General features: G+C 37.8%; 1 protein-coding gene across 5 annotated transcripts in view; it reads left to right on the top strand.

The window, feature by feature from the left end:
* Positions 1-15,698, top strand: part of lama2 (laminin, alpha 2) — a 185,038-nt gene that overhangs the window by 97,215 nt on the left and 72,125 nt on the right. For all 5 annotated transcript variants that reach the window (XM_038271300.1, XM_038271297.1, XM_038271298.1 and 2 more), the window contains 6 exons: positions 766-909; positions 7,231-7,407; positions 10,417-10,602; positions 10,707-10,825; positions 11,023-11,140; positions 12,135-12,287. In XM_038271300.1, the coding sequence (XP_038127228.1) occupies positions 766-909; positions 7,231-7,407; positions 10,417-10,602; positions 10,707-10,825; positions 11,023-11,140; positions 12,135-12,287 (897 nt within the window). The remainder of the gene's footprint in view (positions 1-765; positions 910-7,230; positions 7,408-10,416; positions 10,603-10,706; positions 10,826-11,022; positions 11,141-12,134; positions 12,288-15,698) is intronic.

The raw sequence follows: 15,698 nt of genomic DNA, 5'->3' as shown, positions 1-15,698 counted from the left end.
GTTGGTTGTTTAAAATTCATCATAAATTAAGCGCAATTTAATTTTATCATTTCTACTCCTTTTTGAAACTGTTTTTATATTAATACATCTGCTCTTTTTTATTTTGAGAAACATCTAAAATGCCACAATTTTATTGGGGAAAAAAATAATTTACACTGTATAAAAAGACTTGTTCATTGCTATTTTCGGCTAGCCAGGAGTACAGTTTTTGTTCAGGTGTGGATGAATCTTTTAAAAAATGAAAACAGTTATTTTTTGTGAATTTCTTAGTTTGTCAAAACTACTTTTCAACTGTAAGGCAGTTGAAAAGTCTGGTTCAGAATTTAAAATACCAAGGTTTTCTTGAAAGTTTGCTGGGATTTTTGCCCAAACCCTTCTTGGATCAGCCTGCAAATTTCCTGTGACACCTAGATCAGAGCTTTGTGATGGACAATTAAAACACTGACTGATGTTTTTCAGTATCCCTGGGGACAGGAAGTGTCCCATAGCTTTTACTTCCTGGTGGATGTCTTGAGATGATGCTGAAAAAGTTTCAAATGATGGTCTTTCTGTCTACCATATATACTATCTTTAATGTAGAATTCTGAATTTCAAGAGCGTAAAATAAGATTTTGTAAATGCACTTTTTAACATCTAATTTTTACTTTTCACTAGATAAAAGTTTAAATGTAATAAAACTATGCTTTAGTAAGGATATGGGAGAGAAGAACCTCAAAATGATTTAAAAAATAAATGAAATCTATCGGTTTCTTTGTTTCTTTTTAGGAAAATGTGGAAGGACACAATTGTGATCAATGTAAGTCAGAGACATTTGGACTATCTGAAAAAAATCCTCTTGGCTGCAGCAAGTGCTACTGTTATGGACTAACACGCTCATGCACGGAGGCACGAGGACTTATAAGGATGTTGGTGAGTATGAAATGTTTAACTTGTAAGTTTTGATTAATATGAGCAAAGCTAAGCAACTCTTTGACATTTTTATTAGATTTTTTTCTTTTTAAGATTCTGATGATGCATGTTTATAGTTGTAAGAAAGGTTTGTTATTAGTACACCACCTAGCGCAGTAAGGTGCCATAATCAGTTAGGTAAAAATTAAGGATTTTTATTTGTTTCACTGGATCTTTGGCAGCATATGGAAATAATTTTTTTTTTCCATAGGGGTACGTACATTTCTAAAGGAATATATACTGCCTATGTTAATTTTTTTTTTTTTTTTTTTACATAAATTGCTATACTAATGTACATTAATGAAACCTTCAATTTTGCAAACTCAACAATATCTGAAGTTGTTTTTTTTGATAGGAAGTTACATTTTTGCTGTTGTATAATCTTGAGTGACACAGAATGAAAATTACATGTTACCTTAAATATGTGAAAGAGTGCATTTGACATAGTAACAGCGTATATATATATATATATATATATATATATATATAAATGCACATTTGATGCAGAAAGGTATATTTTTAAAGCACAAAACGTATCACAGAATTCTTTCTCTTTAGTAATAAGTTGCAGTTTTTGTGCTGAATGTTTTAGAAAAGGGAAGCTTCATTTCATCAACAAGCGTTCATTTAAAGTTGACAAGAGCAGGATTCAGGGAGAGAAAACTGACAGAAAAATACATAAAAAATGGGAAGTTTATTGGAAAGAGATTTTCTCTGAACCACTGAATCGTGAGATTACACTAAGTGAAGTGGGAAATACAAGTGCTTTCACACATTATGACTTTCTATACACATTTACAAAAGTCACATTTACACTGAAACTCGCACTACACAGGAACGCATGGTGTTTAATGAATACAAACGTATGTGTAGTAGAATACTTTACAAATAAAATATTGAACTCTTGACCAGCATAACAAATTACCGAATTGGCTTTATTAAAAGGCATATTCATTAAGCGTGGTTTATTTTGTACATTGAAAATGCATGATGAAGAACATGTGCTTGTCGGTGTGTGTATTTATATTTCAGCTGTCTTTCAGCTGTCAAACGTTAATGAAATCTAAGAGAACTGATTCAGAAAATATCAGGAAATTTACCCAAGTTTTGTTTAGTGTAATAAATTCAGCATAAATACGACCATTTGTTAGTGAACGTTGGTAATTAGACAGCATTATAAGTTATATATGAAAATGAAAGGGGTGTGGAATGAATATAAACTTACTAAGAGATGGCTGTGCATCTAGACTGACAATCTCAGATTAACAATATAGTAACTGGACTAGCACCACTAAATGCAGCTCAGGACATGAAGAATGAATTAGGGCTTTTTTAAAATCCTATTATCATTCAGTCCAATAATTAAATCAATTATGTATATTTCATCAATAATAATGTAAACCTGATGTGAATTTTTTTTTCTCCATTGCATGGTCAATTATCTATTGGAAAAGTGCAGGAAATAATAAATTTTGTAGTGTTGTAACTCTGTTCAAAACAATGGCTGAACTTGTTTCTAACTTAAAGCTACTATTTAATGGCGTATTGGTAGCGTTTTGGTATAAAAGGAGGTTCAAAGGAGGAAATCATCAGTTCTCCTCCAGACTGCATCCCCATCATGGGGTGAGTGAGAAGGTGTGAAGGATCCTCCTTGCGTTTACACCCACGACTACGACCACCCATCTTCCTAGTAGACATGATGCTAAATCTGCTGCGACTGCAAACCTTCTTTCTGTCTTTTTCTTCTTTTTTGGGGGGGGCAGGTGGTAAACAGCAGCCAGGTTAATACCGCGATCAGAGACATCTTTTTATGCAGACCGGGCATAAAAAGGTGTCGTTGGAAATAAATAAAATAAAATAAAGAAAAAATACACACAAATTTCAGTGTATGCCAACGTTTTAGGAGATTCTGGGATGCCAGGCATACCCTGTCTAAATCGATAAGGTGTGACAGGGGCTTTACAGGGGTCATTCTTCAGTGGGTCATCCACAGTCTTGTCTTACTGCAGGCGCTCAAACTATAAGCTGTGGATGGTCTTTCTTCCTCTGTGCAATGTGGGACAGCAACGTCAAACTCCTCAACACTGAAATGGAAAACAGTCTTTTTTTTTCTTTAGGATGACGGGAATAAAACAGATATAGTAGACAAAAAAAAAAGCCTAATAATTGGAACCAGCGATCAATCAGCTCTACAGATGGCGTATTGTTGTCAGAGGTTCCCGGACAAACACTCCTCCTTCTGATGTGCCTCTGGCTCGCCAACCAAAAAATGTCAATATCACATCAGCAAAGGCAGCAAATATGCCGCCAACACACACTGTACTAGATGGTCTCAGTGGTTTTTTTAAGGCACCTCATTTAACCCAAATAAAATGGAAGACCTGTCTCTGAGATTCAATGGAAAGATCTTCTAAAGTTTTTCACATATTACATAAAGTAATTGCACAAACAGGAAAATAAAAAAAAAAAGCTTATCAGTGTATTTATTTATAGTAGTAAGGTTAAAAGAGATGATCTCCATTCAAAAATATATATTCGACAAAAGCAGCTTTAACCTGTATAAAGCAATGATTCTACATTCTGTAACTGTCGACTGGTGAGAGAATCTGCTGCAGGATTGTTGTACTCGGAACTTATAAAGATGTCAATGTTTTAATCAAAATGAGAAAATGTTATGGTTAATATGTGCCTGGAATGAAAGCAAATATCATTGCATCTTTGGGGTCCTGGTTTTATACATAATATAGTAGAGGGGAGTCATTTAGCTACATTTCCCTTTTAAATGCAGCAATGAAACCCCAGACCGATTTGAAGAGTGATCTGTTGTCTTTATGTATTTAGTTAATTTATGTACATTTTCAGAAGCATAACAGAATTTTATATCTACCAATTAGCTGTTTCCTTGTGTCGGGCTATCCAATACAATCACACATTAGATACATTACACTTTTGGCCTGCAACATACAGTGTAAGATAAATAAAGTTCAATTTTTATAGTTTTACAAGACACTGCATGTCCTGATGTTTACTTTGTTTGTTCTGCTTTAAGCAGGTTTTGGTCTTTTTTTTTTTTTTTTTTTCTGTTTTTTCTTATCTTAATCATACGGTTACACGAGCAGAGAGATGGCATCAGAGGCTTGGTAAGATGGGTCTATTTTCGTCCACTCAACCACAACCCACAGCCAATATCAAGCTCTGATTATATTCAAGCAATATTGAACTACAATATATGAAATTCAAAAGAAAAGGTTTTTCTTTTATCTCTTCTCCTCTGTGAAAATAACTGAAATGATGCCTGTATATCAAACAACAAGAAAGGAAGCCAACGCTGTACATTTCACTTATACCTACAAAGAAATTAGATGTTTTTGCCGTGCTTTAACTATTCCTGGAGGTCAAAGTCTATTGTGAGAGAAACTTTAAAAAGTATGTTGTTCTTTCTCAGTAAGTGATGTTTCTTTCAGTCTTTTTGTTTTTTTTTTTTGTTTTTTTTTTTTATCGAAGTACAGTGTTTTAATGGATGCTTGTTATTCCCCCCAACAAACACCTACTATTTCAGAAAATTACCTTCTCTGACACTTGGCCCTAGTTTTTATTTCATATGGAACCACAATCATGGCTTTTTACCATTTAGTTCTTTAAAAAAAAAAAAAGAACAATTATATCTCAGTAATAAATACACCTGTTATACATAATTTAAACAGCTCTTTAAATGTTTCCTCCTTTTGGGAGCTGCCAAGTTTATTTTTATGTAAAGTGGCATTGATGGTGTTTATTTTTTTAATGATAAAAATAATTTAACTTTATTGATCTCACTTGGGAGAATTTTACTTTGCATTTAACCCACCCCTTTGGGAGCAGTGGGCTGCAATCGTGGGGCATCCTGGGAGCAGTCTGGGGTTAAGGGTCTTGCTCAGGGACCCAGAGTGTCAGTCTGTGGGAGTGGGGCTCAAACTCTGAACAGAGGCGATTCTAGAGTCTGTGGGGGCCCCAAGCAAAAAATCCTAGGGGGCCTTACTGACCAGTGTTCATCACCATTATGTTAGGCTATAAATAATCTGACACTAATGAAAAATGTATTAAATAAAACCTTTTTTTTTTATTCCAAATGTTCTAAACATGAATAACCTTGTTATTTTGGAAAATATAAAAGAATAAAAGTAAAGAATAAACTAATAAATCAAAATAAATGTATAATAAAATAAAAAAAAAACAGTAAATTACTTTAAAAACCCAATATAAACTTTGTACAAAATATAAAGTAGTTATAGTAAGTGTAATGAAATGATTGGGGTCCTATACTGCTTCCAGAATTGCTGCTTACAGGCCTTGGCTTGTGCAAATGCAGACATAAGTCCTCCAGATCCAAAGACCTTTGCACACTATATTCTATAGAAATAAGCGCCAGTCCTTAAAGTCTCTCTTGAGACATGGAAAATTAATCATTTTCCTTCAGCTTAGTTACATAATTGCTTTCCAATTTACTGAACGATAGGCCTACAACGTCACCCATTCGCTAGGCTACGTTCATTTTCATTAAGGGAAGTCATCCACCTGGGCAGGGCTGGATTTTGACTGGGCAAAGCCAATGTCAATCAACATTCCATCCAATCTGAATTTTTATATGCGGTTGTGCATCTCCTCAGTCACTATAGCGTTGCCACTTCATGCTCGCCTGTTGCTGTTTATCTACCGGGTGTACAGTAGCTGGCTCTCGGGGGCCCCCCAGCGGCTCCAAGCAGTTGCTTGGTTTGCCTGTTGACAAGGTGCGCCTCGGATTACAGCACCATGGCTCTCGGTTCTCAACTCATTACCTTTTTTATATTTTTAAAACCGGTAGGAGCTCAGTTGAGACTTTTTGTAGTGACTCAAATTAGTCATCCTTCCTGTTCAATGGTCGTAGAATCTTAGCCCTTTTCAGGAACATTTCTTTTCAGTTTAAATGAAGAAAAATTAAGCAAATGAATGAGCGGGGAGATCTCCAGTATGGTGTTCCACAGGGCTCAGTCCTGGGACCACTTCTCTTCTTACTTTATCTCCTCCCTCTTGGCCAGATTATCCAGCAGCACAGTGATGTGGCATACCATCTTTTTGCTGATGACATACAGCTGTACTGCTCCTTTAAAACCTCAGAGGTCCACAAATTACACTCTCTGATAAACTGTCTGTCCCGGATTCAGCAGTGGTTAAACAACTATCTCGCACTGAATACCGAAAAGACTGAGACACTCATTATTGCTCCTGACAGTGCCATCCCTGACATTAAACAGCACCTGGGTGATCTATGTTCCTCAGCCAAATCCAGTCTGCGTAATCTTGGAGTGATTTTCGATGAGGGGATGTCCCTTGCGCTACACTCAAAACAACTGATCAGGAACTGTTACTTCCATCTGCGCAATATCTCCAAGGTAAGGAAAATCCTCTCTCACGATAGAGAATCATCCATGCCTTCGTCTCTTCAAGACTGGATTACTGTAACAGCCTGTTTACCTGTCTGAGCAAGAAGGACCTGGGTCGCCTACAAATTGTCCAGAACTCTGCTGCAAGACTCCTGACCCGAACAAATAGGACAGCCCATGTAACTCCTCTCTTGAAGTCCCTACATTGGCTTCCTGTTGCTTCCAGGATAAAGTTTAAAATCCTGGTCCTTACCTTCAGGGCCCTTCATGGACAGGCGCCTGGCTACATGACAGGTCTGATCCAGCCGTATACGTCGGTCCGCAGTCTACGGTCTTCAGGTCAAAACCTGCTTATGGTTCCTCGGACCCGTTTTAAAACCCGAGGAGACCGGTCCTTTAAAGCGGTGGCACCCCGTCTTTGGAATGAACTTCCCCTGTCCCTGCGCTCTCTGGACTCGGTGGATATCTTTAAAAAGCAGCTAAAAACACACCTGTTTTCACTAGCCTTCCAAAGCACATAGCCTGTTGTTTTATTCCCTTATTTATTATAGCTTTTATTGCATTTTATCTGTTTTTACTTGTGTTGTTTTTTATGTTATCACGTGAAGCACTTTGTGACTTTGTCTGTGAAAAGTGCTATACAAATAAAGTTTACTTACTTACTTTCACTTACTTACTTACTTTCACTCAGAACTGTTTTGTGTGTTTTCTTGTTTTTTTAGGACATTGTTGAAGTCATTTTACATGATTTTATATTATATTTTACTCAATACATCCTGTGTTCTTTTACAAATGGAACAATATATTAAGTTTACAGCTGTAATATAAAACTTGAAATATATCGCTATTCATGACTATACTGTTTTATTTTCTTGTACTACAGTTGACACTGAGGCCAGAGCAGACTGTGCTCCCCCTGGTGGATAAATCCAATACTGTGGAGAAGAGGACAGGAGTTAGCTTCCAGCACCCTGAGATCCTTGTTCATGCAGAATTGGTTGCAGGGACTTTGTCTGAGCCATACTACTGGAGATTGCCAGAGCAGTTTACAGGCTCTATGGTAAGGAATCTTTGCTTGGGTTCTTTGGATTGCAGCATATTAAAATTTTAATATTCAGCTCTGATTGTAATCAGAGCATATGCAGTAATGGTTAAATATGTTCCTATCAAGTTTTTGCTTTGTTTCAGATACCCACCTAATCCAATACTTTAGTGATTTCAGTGTCATGCAAAATTAATGTCACTTGTGCATAAAATAATGTAGTGCATTTGTGTAGGAATTGGGTCCCATTGATCTCACTCAGCAGTAATATTTAATGGACCCAATTCATTGATAACAACAGATATTTTGTCCCGACTGGAGTTTCTCCAAAACAACCTTAACTACAGTATCTAAAGATATCTCTTTTTTTCTAAGGCATACAGCTGCAGTTACTTTCTTACAGTGCTTTTAATGTGGTGCAGTTTGGTAGACTTTAGTTCTACCAAAGGCTAATGATAATATATGTTACTGTGGTTTTATTTGAATTGATGGTGAAAGATGATATGAAGCAGTATCAGCTAAGTGTGTATGCAAAGTTGTGTGAAAACAAAAATAAAATTGTGCTGCCCATTCATTAGAGACACTAGGTACTGTTGGTGTTTGTCATCCAACAGCACGCCCGCCAACGGGGGACGGGGACACACTGCTCAATTGTCCTAGGCCCAGGACCAGGGGGGGTGTGGGGCAAAATTGACATGCTGACCATTAAAAATACAGGCATAGTGGCTCAGAGACGGATCATGCCGTGATCCTCATGGATTACAGCGTTGCCACAGTGCAGGATGACTGATTAAGATCAACTGAATGTTGTGCGTTTAATGGCAACACACAGAGAGAAGTCTTTCACAGAGTTGGCAAATTAACTGCCAGCATATTCAGTGTGCAGAGAATTCCCAAAGTATCTAACCTATCCTACCTCCCACAATGGACGGGATAACAATTTTAGGACTGGCTGATATACAGAATATCAAAAAAGGCCATATTTAGCCTGCTGTGACTGCAGTTCTCCTATGGAGTAGAGAAAAGATCAACTAGTGCATTAAATTCAATAGAATTTAAATATTCAACATAAAATGCAGAAAGCTTTATGAAAGATTTCAAAGGCATGAAAAAACCATGCACACAAACATTCGTATTGGAAATGAAGAACTTGCTTCATATTTTCCTATCTCTACCTGTGACTGGCTGGAGGTAAGCGGGCCTTCAGTAAAATGAAGATAATGGAAAAACTACCTGGGCTCCAGGATGTGTGTGTGTGTCTGTGTGTGTGAATGGGGGAATGACTGAATGTAAAGTAAAGTGCTTGGGTCAAGTCCTGACTTTAAAAAATGCTATATATACAGTGCAGGCCATTTACCATTTAACACTATAACTCCCAGGGCAGTCATTTTGATGGTTAGATATTTTTGATGTGAAAGAACTTTATTTATATTAATCTTATGTTTGTCATGTTGGCTTTTTCAACTGGCATTTTCTGTCTCTAATTCTTTATTCTAACATTGTTTATTGAATAAAATAAAAACCTAAAACATAAATATTATGAAAAACCGCTCGAATAATGTTTGTCATAAAAGTGAAATGGTGGTGTGTGGGAAATGTGTACTCAATCAATTACTGTAAATATATTTGTAAATATAATTTCAGCCTTCAAACCTGTGTAATAAAATAGACTTATATATTTTAAAGATTTATTTTTGATCAAAATTTAAACTATAAATAGTAATAGCATATACAACAGCCTTTAAAAAATGCCTATTTTAAGGTCTACATATCCACAATGGGTTTATATGGCAAACTAGAACCATTTCAGTTGATGACGTCATCACTACTCTTGCATCCTATTGGGGAAAATGCCACCGGTCAATTTGACTAACTGTGGTAGTTCTAGTAGGATCAGTATTCTGGGAGTCCTAGTGTTAACTCCAGTTTTCTCTTCCATTCAATTCAGTTTATTTATATAGCGCCAATTCCCAACAGAAGTCATCACAAGACACTTTGCAGTTCAACCAGATCATACAGTCAAATTGATTCAAAGTTTTCTATCTAAGGAAAACCAGTTGATTACATCGACTCATTTACTCAGATGCAATCCCTCACACTAAGCATGCTTGTAGTGACAGTGGAGAGGAAAAACTCCCTTTTAACAGGAAGAAACCTCCAGCAGAACCAGGCTCAGTGTGAGCGGCCATCTGCTGAGGCCGACTGGGGTTCAAGGAGACAGAAGCAGAGATACAAAAAGCAGCTGTAAAAGGTGGCCCCGTCCAGGAAACACACAGCCAGGCAGACGAGCTCCGAGCCAGCTCCCATGTCAGAGGATGAAGAGAGCACATCCAGCCAGCCACGGTCAGAGAAACAGGACTACACTGGAAAACAGGCCGATCTCCAGCATTTATGAACAAGGGTGTTGATGGGAGCAGCGCAGCTGATATTTCTCTCCAGGATTGTGTCACAGCCAAACAGGAACAGACGAGGCGAAGCTACTATGAGAAAAGCATACCGTAAGAGATTGAACTAACAGATTCTGCATATTGAGAGAATAGAGACAGAATGAAGCAGAATGAGGAAATGGGGGTCCCTATGTCCTCCAGAAGTCTAAGCCTATAGCAGCATAACTATAGAGATAGCTCAGGTCTACCTGTTCTGGCTGGACTTCACGTGCTCACCTCAGGCTTCAAAGAACTTGAAGTAGAGTTTGATGCTATTCTGCTGATGTGTGGCGCTTTTCATGGACTCACAGAGGGGTTCTGCAACTAATATGACACGTACAGGAGGAAAGAATGTAGAATCTGGGCTTTAAGGCATTGACATGTCAGAAAAACATGTATTCTTGTTTTTGTTTTCCTCCCAATATAATACTGTTGTGAAAAAAGGCAGTTATTTGGGAATGGCAATACAATGTCTTTGGCTCTTCATGTTATTTTCTAAATTTAACAAAATAAAAGGGCTTTATTATTTATCCTATCAAAAGGCTTTAAAAAAAATCTCACCTTCTAACTAGGAATTTTTATTTTTTTATTTTTTCTTTAGATCACAGCCTATGGAGGGCAGCTGAAATACGCTGTGTACTACGAGGCTAGAGATGAAACTGGTCCGTCATCCTATGAGCCTCAAGTCATTATTAAAGGAGGTCCAAATCACAACATTCTAATAACCCGGCACATCCCAGGACTTCAGATTGGTCAGCTCACTCGTCATGACATCGACATGACAGAGGTACAGTAAGGAGAAGATGGTTGTGGGGCTACCTTGAATTTGGCAATGCAAGCAGTACTTCAAAAATTCAGAGATACAATTTATCTGCCTCTTTCTATGTTAAGCATGAATGGAGGTATGAAGATGGCCGGTCTATGACCCGAGAGGACTTCATGGATGTTTTGTTCTACGTGGACTACATCCTCATAAAGGCATCACATGGCAGTCTGATGAGACATAGCCGGTAAAACATTAACAGCTTCTTTCATTTCTAAATGATTTATCATTGATAATTGTAAAATTGTTTGTTCTCAAGATACAACTTTATTCTTCAAACATAAAGCCTGCAAATGGTCTCTTTCTGATTTTTATATGTAAACAATTATCAAAAAAAGTTGTAAACAAATATTTACTATGAATCAAATGTTGCCTCTCTTGCAGTATTTCAGAAATCAGCTTAACCGTAGCAGAGGAGGGAACGCCGACAGAGCTAAATGAAAAAGCCCATCAAATAGAAAAATGCGACTGTCCCACTGGATACTCTGGGCTTTCCTGTGAGGTATGCACACATGTAAAGGCTCAGTCTTTGCAAGCAACATGTGTTTTATTTAAGTCTCTCTCTCCTCCGTTTTATGTAATTTATAAGGAATGGTTTGATATTTTATTTTCCAACTGGGGTCTTACATTGTTGTAACTGGTAGTGTGAGAAGACGATCTGTGATTAATTCATTAACATATTCCAAGGCACTTTGTCTAATATAACCTCACGAGGTTTAATCTTCTAAATATGTCCTTTGCTCACTCGTCTCTTTTTTCTTGGAGCAGACAAGCTTCTTTTCTCAAGCCACAGAAATCCTTTTAGCAATGACCTAATCTTTAATTTAATGATGTTTCTATGGAGACTGTTTCTGATACAGACTCTACACATTGGCTTCACTGTGGGTAGTAGTTCCTGAACGCTCTTCAGGATTTCGTGTTAATCTCACAAGATTTTTTTCCTGTTTACTGCCACTTTTTTTTCTTTTCTTCAGAACAATGCTGATTTGTGTTGTTGGGGAAAATACAGGTCTATATAATTCAGAAAGTAAAGGTACTATTAACATGAAGCCAGAGAGGAGCAAAATGAAGCTAACCTTAAAATGCTCAGGTCGTACAAGGCTTGCCTGACAGATGGCTGTGCTATTTGTAGCTGCCGTCGTTGCTAATAAAGTATTTTAAACGGGCATTTAGTGCTTGCAGAGGGAACAGATGGCTCTTTAAATTGACTCCATTAATTATTACTGAACAGGAGAGGGAGGGATAGAGAGTTACCTTGCAAGCCTGCACGCGTATAAATATGCACGGATGTGTATGTCTGTGTCTAAAAGTCACTGGAGTGAATACGTCTTAATTGTGTGTGTGAGAGTGGAATCAGTCAACTGTAAACTAGGGAAGTTACCGTGTGATTATTGTCAGTCCCTGTGTGCATCTGTTTAGTTATGCATTCTAATATCAGCTTTATCGTGTGTTGGTTTGTTCCGTGTTTTTAAATATCTGCTTTGTTTTTTGCACAGGAATGTGCGGCAGGTTTCTATCGTCTCCGCTATGGGTCGCTGGTTTCTGTCCCAGCATCCAGAGTGCCCACAGCTGCAGGCATGGGCAGCTGTGTCCAGTGTCAGTGCAGTGGGCATTCCTCCACTTGTGACCCTGAGACTTCAATATGCCAGGTAAATGAGTATGCACATGTGAGTACTCTGCTGCTAGAGCCCATCACAGAGCCATATGTTGACTAGTTTTCAGAGAAACGAGTGTAATGAGAAAGTGAGAGTGGATTTGCATGAGAAGGTATGTCAGGTACAGTAATTAGCCTGGCGATAATTATCTACCACCTGGCTAACTCGTTCATATTTTAAGTAGCTTTTCTTTTTCTTCTATACCTAAATTGGAAGCTATTCTTCTGCTTTACCTTATATTCATTGCAGTAGAAGACAATTAGATAATCAAGAAGAATTGTTTTTTTTTTAGTGTGTTTGATTTATCTAGTTGTCTTTTTTTTTACTTTCATTTTTGTGAGTGTATCACAAAAGCTCCCAAAATATCATTCGGGGAAAAATATCCATAACTGTTGTTACCATTGTTACTGATGTAGCTTTTATTATCGTATCTTTTCACTTACCTAGATGAACTCTTCAGCAGAGTGCTGTTCCAAGTCACATCCCATGTCTGTTAGGATACATAGGATAGGCTTTAAAGTATAACACATCTGATCAATGGAGCAGGTGGAAGAGTTTATTTTACTTATTTGAATATTGGGGAATATATGTGCCCTTCTGACCATCTAGAATGAAGTGCAGCAGACCAGTAACGCAAAAGCAGCAATAAGCAGTTTTGTGGGTGTTTATATCTATGCACCCAAGCAGCGGGTGGAGTTGCATAAGAACTTGGCATAAACTCTTTCACTGAGAACAATATTGTAAGTTTACCTGCCTGTCTCCAGTCTCCATGGCAACTAGTCAATGTACTTAGCAGTAGGAGGCATCTTTCTCCACTACTTGCATCAATGCATGTGCTTTTAATTTACATATTAGACTATAAAGAGAAAAAAAAATGCAGAACTCAAATTGTTAAGGCAACAAGTGTCAACAAATATTTAATTTCAGGACTTTATCTTGTGCAGTGCTGTGTGGAAGAACTTTAATAAGATCTCTTTTATGTTCCTTTAAGGTTCCACCTTCTCCTTTGTTTTTATACATTCTTAATTTTATTATCTTCTTGGGTGTCCTTTTTTCTCTTCCTACTCACGGCCCTTCTTTACCTTGCCTCGTTCTGTCTCACATGTGCCTAATTTCTCTACATGGTACCAATTTGTTTTTCTCTTTCCGTGTCTCCCCTCCCTCTTGTTTAATTTTTGTCTCTCTTTGCCTGCTAGACTTTTTATTTTTTCCTTGCCCATTTCTACCTCGTTTTCCATAACGGCATCATTAGCATCTTCTAACGGAGCAGACTAAATTGAAAACGCTAAACGAGTTTGTTTCTGTGGTAATTAGCAGTAACGAGAAATTGAGGAAGGTAATGGAAATGACTTGCCTCGTTAAGAAAAAAACTTTCTATTGTACCAACTAAAGTTCCCATTTTCAACAAACAAGTGGAGAGCATTATAGGGGACCTCCGGGATATGAGGACTATAGAGAAGTGATTTTGTATACTATAGTTTTGTTTCGGTCATGTTTGGGAGGGGGGTTATTGTTAGTTGTTAACATTACTGAGTGCTTGCCTCTGTTTCTTTCTCTGTGTAAATATTGGATACACATGTCGGAAGTTCCTTTTATTTATGTATTTTTGCTATATTTTCAATAAGAGTAACATTAGACTTTACTTGGAATGCTTATAAATGAAGTTAAAAATGAGCTTTAAAAAAATCTACCTGTCAACTGTTATGTCTTTCCCAACTTTCAAATAACACTTTATAATGACTATTTCTGCTATTTCGATTTTACACCAGTGTGTAAAATTGCACCTGTGCACAGACGACACATTGACTGCTTCTTCTTTGCACACAGACTTACTACACCTCATCATGCAGAGGTGGGCCTGAGAATCATTACCGTGTGGACAAATGTATCTCTTATCTGAAAGCCACCTAGGCTTGATAAAAGTTGAACCATGGAAAAGGCAAAAAAAAAAGCTGAGAAAATGGGAATGGTAAAGAGCAAAGGCCAATCATTTCTCTTCCAGCGCTGTTGAGATACTGAGCATTATAAAAGCTGTTGGAATCAAATGGGGCACTTCCTACTTATCTGTTAGATGTGTGAATCTGCATGTAACAGCTGTCAGTTGCTTTTTTCTTCCTTCTTTTTAAACAAGAGAAAATTTCAAGTAGATGTAAAAAAAAGATTTCAATGTAATTGAAATCCGAGTCCTGTCGAATTGTTGCAAAAAGATTTCGGTGTAAAGCTGTCGGAGGGCTTAATCCGAAGTTGCAGAGAAAGTGGAAAAAATGAGGCGGCAGGTATTTCCAATTTGCTAAGATGTCATCTCAGGAGCTCAAATTATACTCGGTAGTTTGTATGGCCTCCAGCTAAATCCAGAACCAAGAATCACTGAGCTTAAGGACAGTCTGAGGTGCAACTGAATGGATCTAAACATGTTTTCCTAGAGATTTTCTATTGGATTTAGGTCACGGGAACATGGAGGCCAGTCAATACCATCAATTCCTTCTACTGCCTGCATACTCTTGCCACATGAGGCTGGGTGTTATCATGCATCTTAGTTCTAAGGACTTTATCTGATCCCTAATGATGGGGGGGGGGGGGGGGGGGGAATCTCTTTGTTTATCCTGCGCTGGTCTGTGAACTTCCGCTCAATTTCTAAAAGATCAGGGTGCCATTGTGGAGCATGCCGAATCTTGTGTTTTCTACTCAATTCCAGAGTAGGCACAAGCTGCCTTGTGCCAGTGCTTACCGAAGACGACCTGAGTGAAGCTGGCCCCCCCACCTTCTTCAAATCGGACAAAATTAGTGTCAAACGTTTGTGCTACGTTTGTGCTGGTTTGTGCAGCAAAAATTTTCATTTGTGCCGCAACCATTTTAAATATATAATGACATTTTTTTCCGCACAAACCAGCACAAACGGAGCTGAGTTAATTGACACCCATTTCGTCTAATTTGAAGAAAGTGGGGGGGAGCTTGTTGACCTTTTATGACCTCTAGAAACATCTCTTTATATCTTTAAAATGGTAGCGGGACAAACGAAAATTTTTGCTGCACAAACCAGGAAAAACGTAGCACAAACGTTTGACACCAATTTTGTTCAATTTGAAGAAGGTGGGGGGGCTGGTTGACCTTTTGACCTTTACATCTCCATTAATATCTTCAAAGCCAAAGCAGCACAAACGAAAATATTTGCTGCACAAACCAGCACAAACGGAGCTGAGTTAATTGACACCCATTACGTCTGATTTGAAGAAGGTTGGGGGGGCTGGTTGACCTTTGATGACCTCTAGAAATTATTCTTTATATCTTTAAAATGATAGCGGCACAAACGAAAATTTTTGCTGCACAAACCAGCACAAACGTTTGACACTAAGTTTGTCTGATTTGAAGAAGGTGGGGGGGCAACTTCACTCTGGTCAGAAGACG

Source organism: Cyprinodon tularosa, unplaced genomic scaffold (genome assembly GCF_016077235.1).
Source record: "Cyprinodon tularosa strain WSP-4 unplaced genomic scaffold, ASM1607723v1 ctg799, whole genome shotgun sequence".
NCBI classification, from domain to species: domain Eukaryota; kingdom Metazoa; phylum Chordata; class Actinopteri; order Cyprinodontiformes; family Cyprinodontidae; genus Cyprinodon; species Cyprinodon tularosa.
This window is presented reverse-complemented; position numbering and strand designations above follow the sequence as displayed.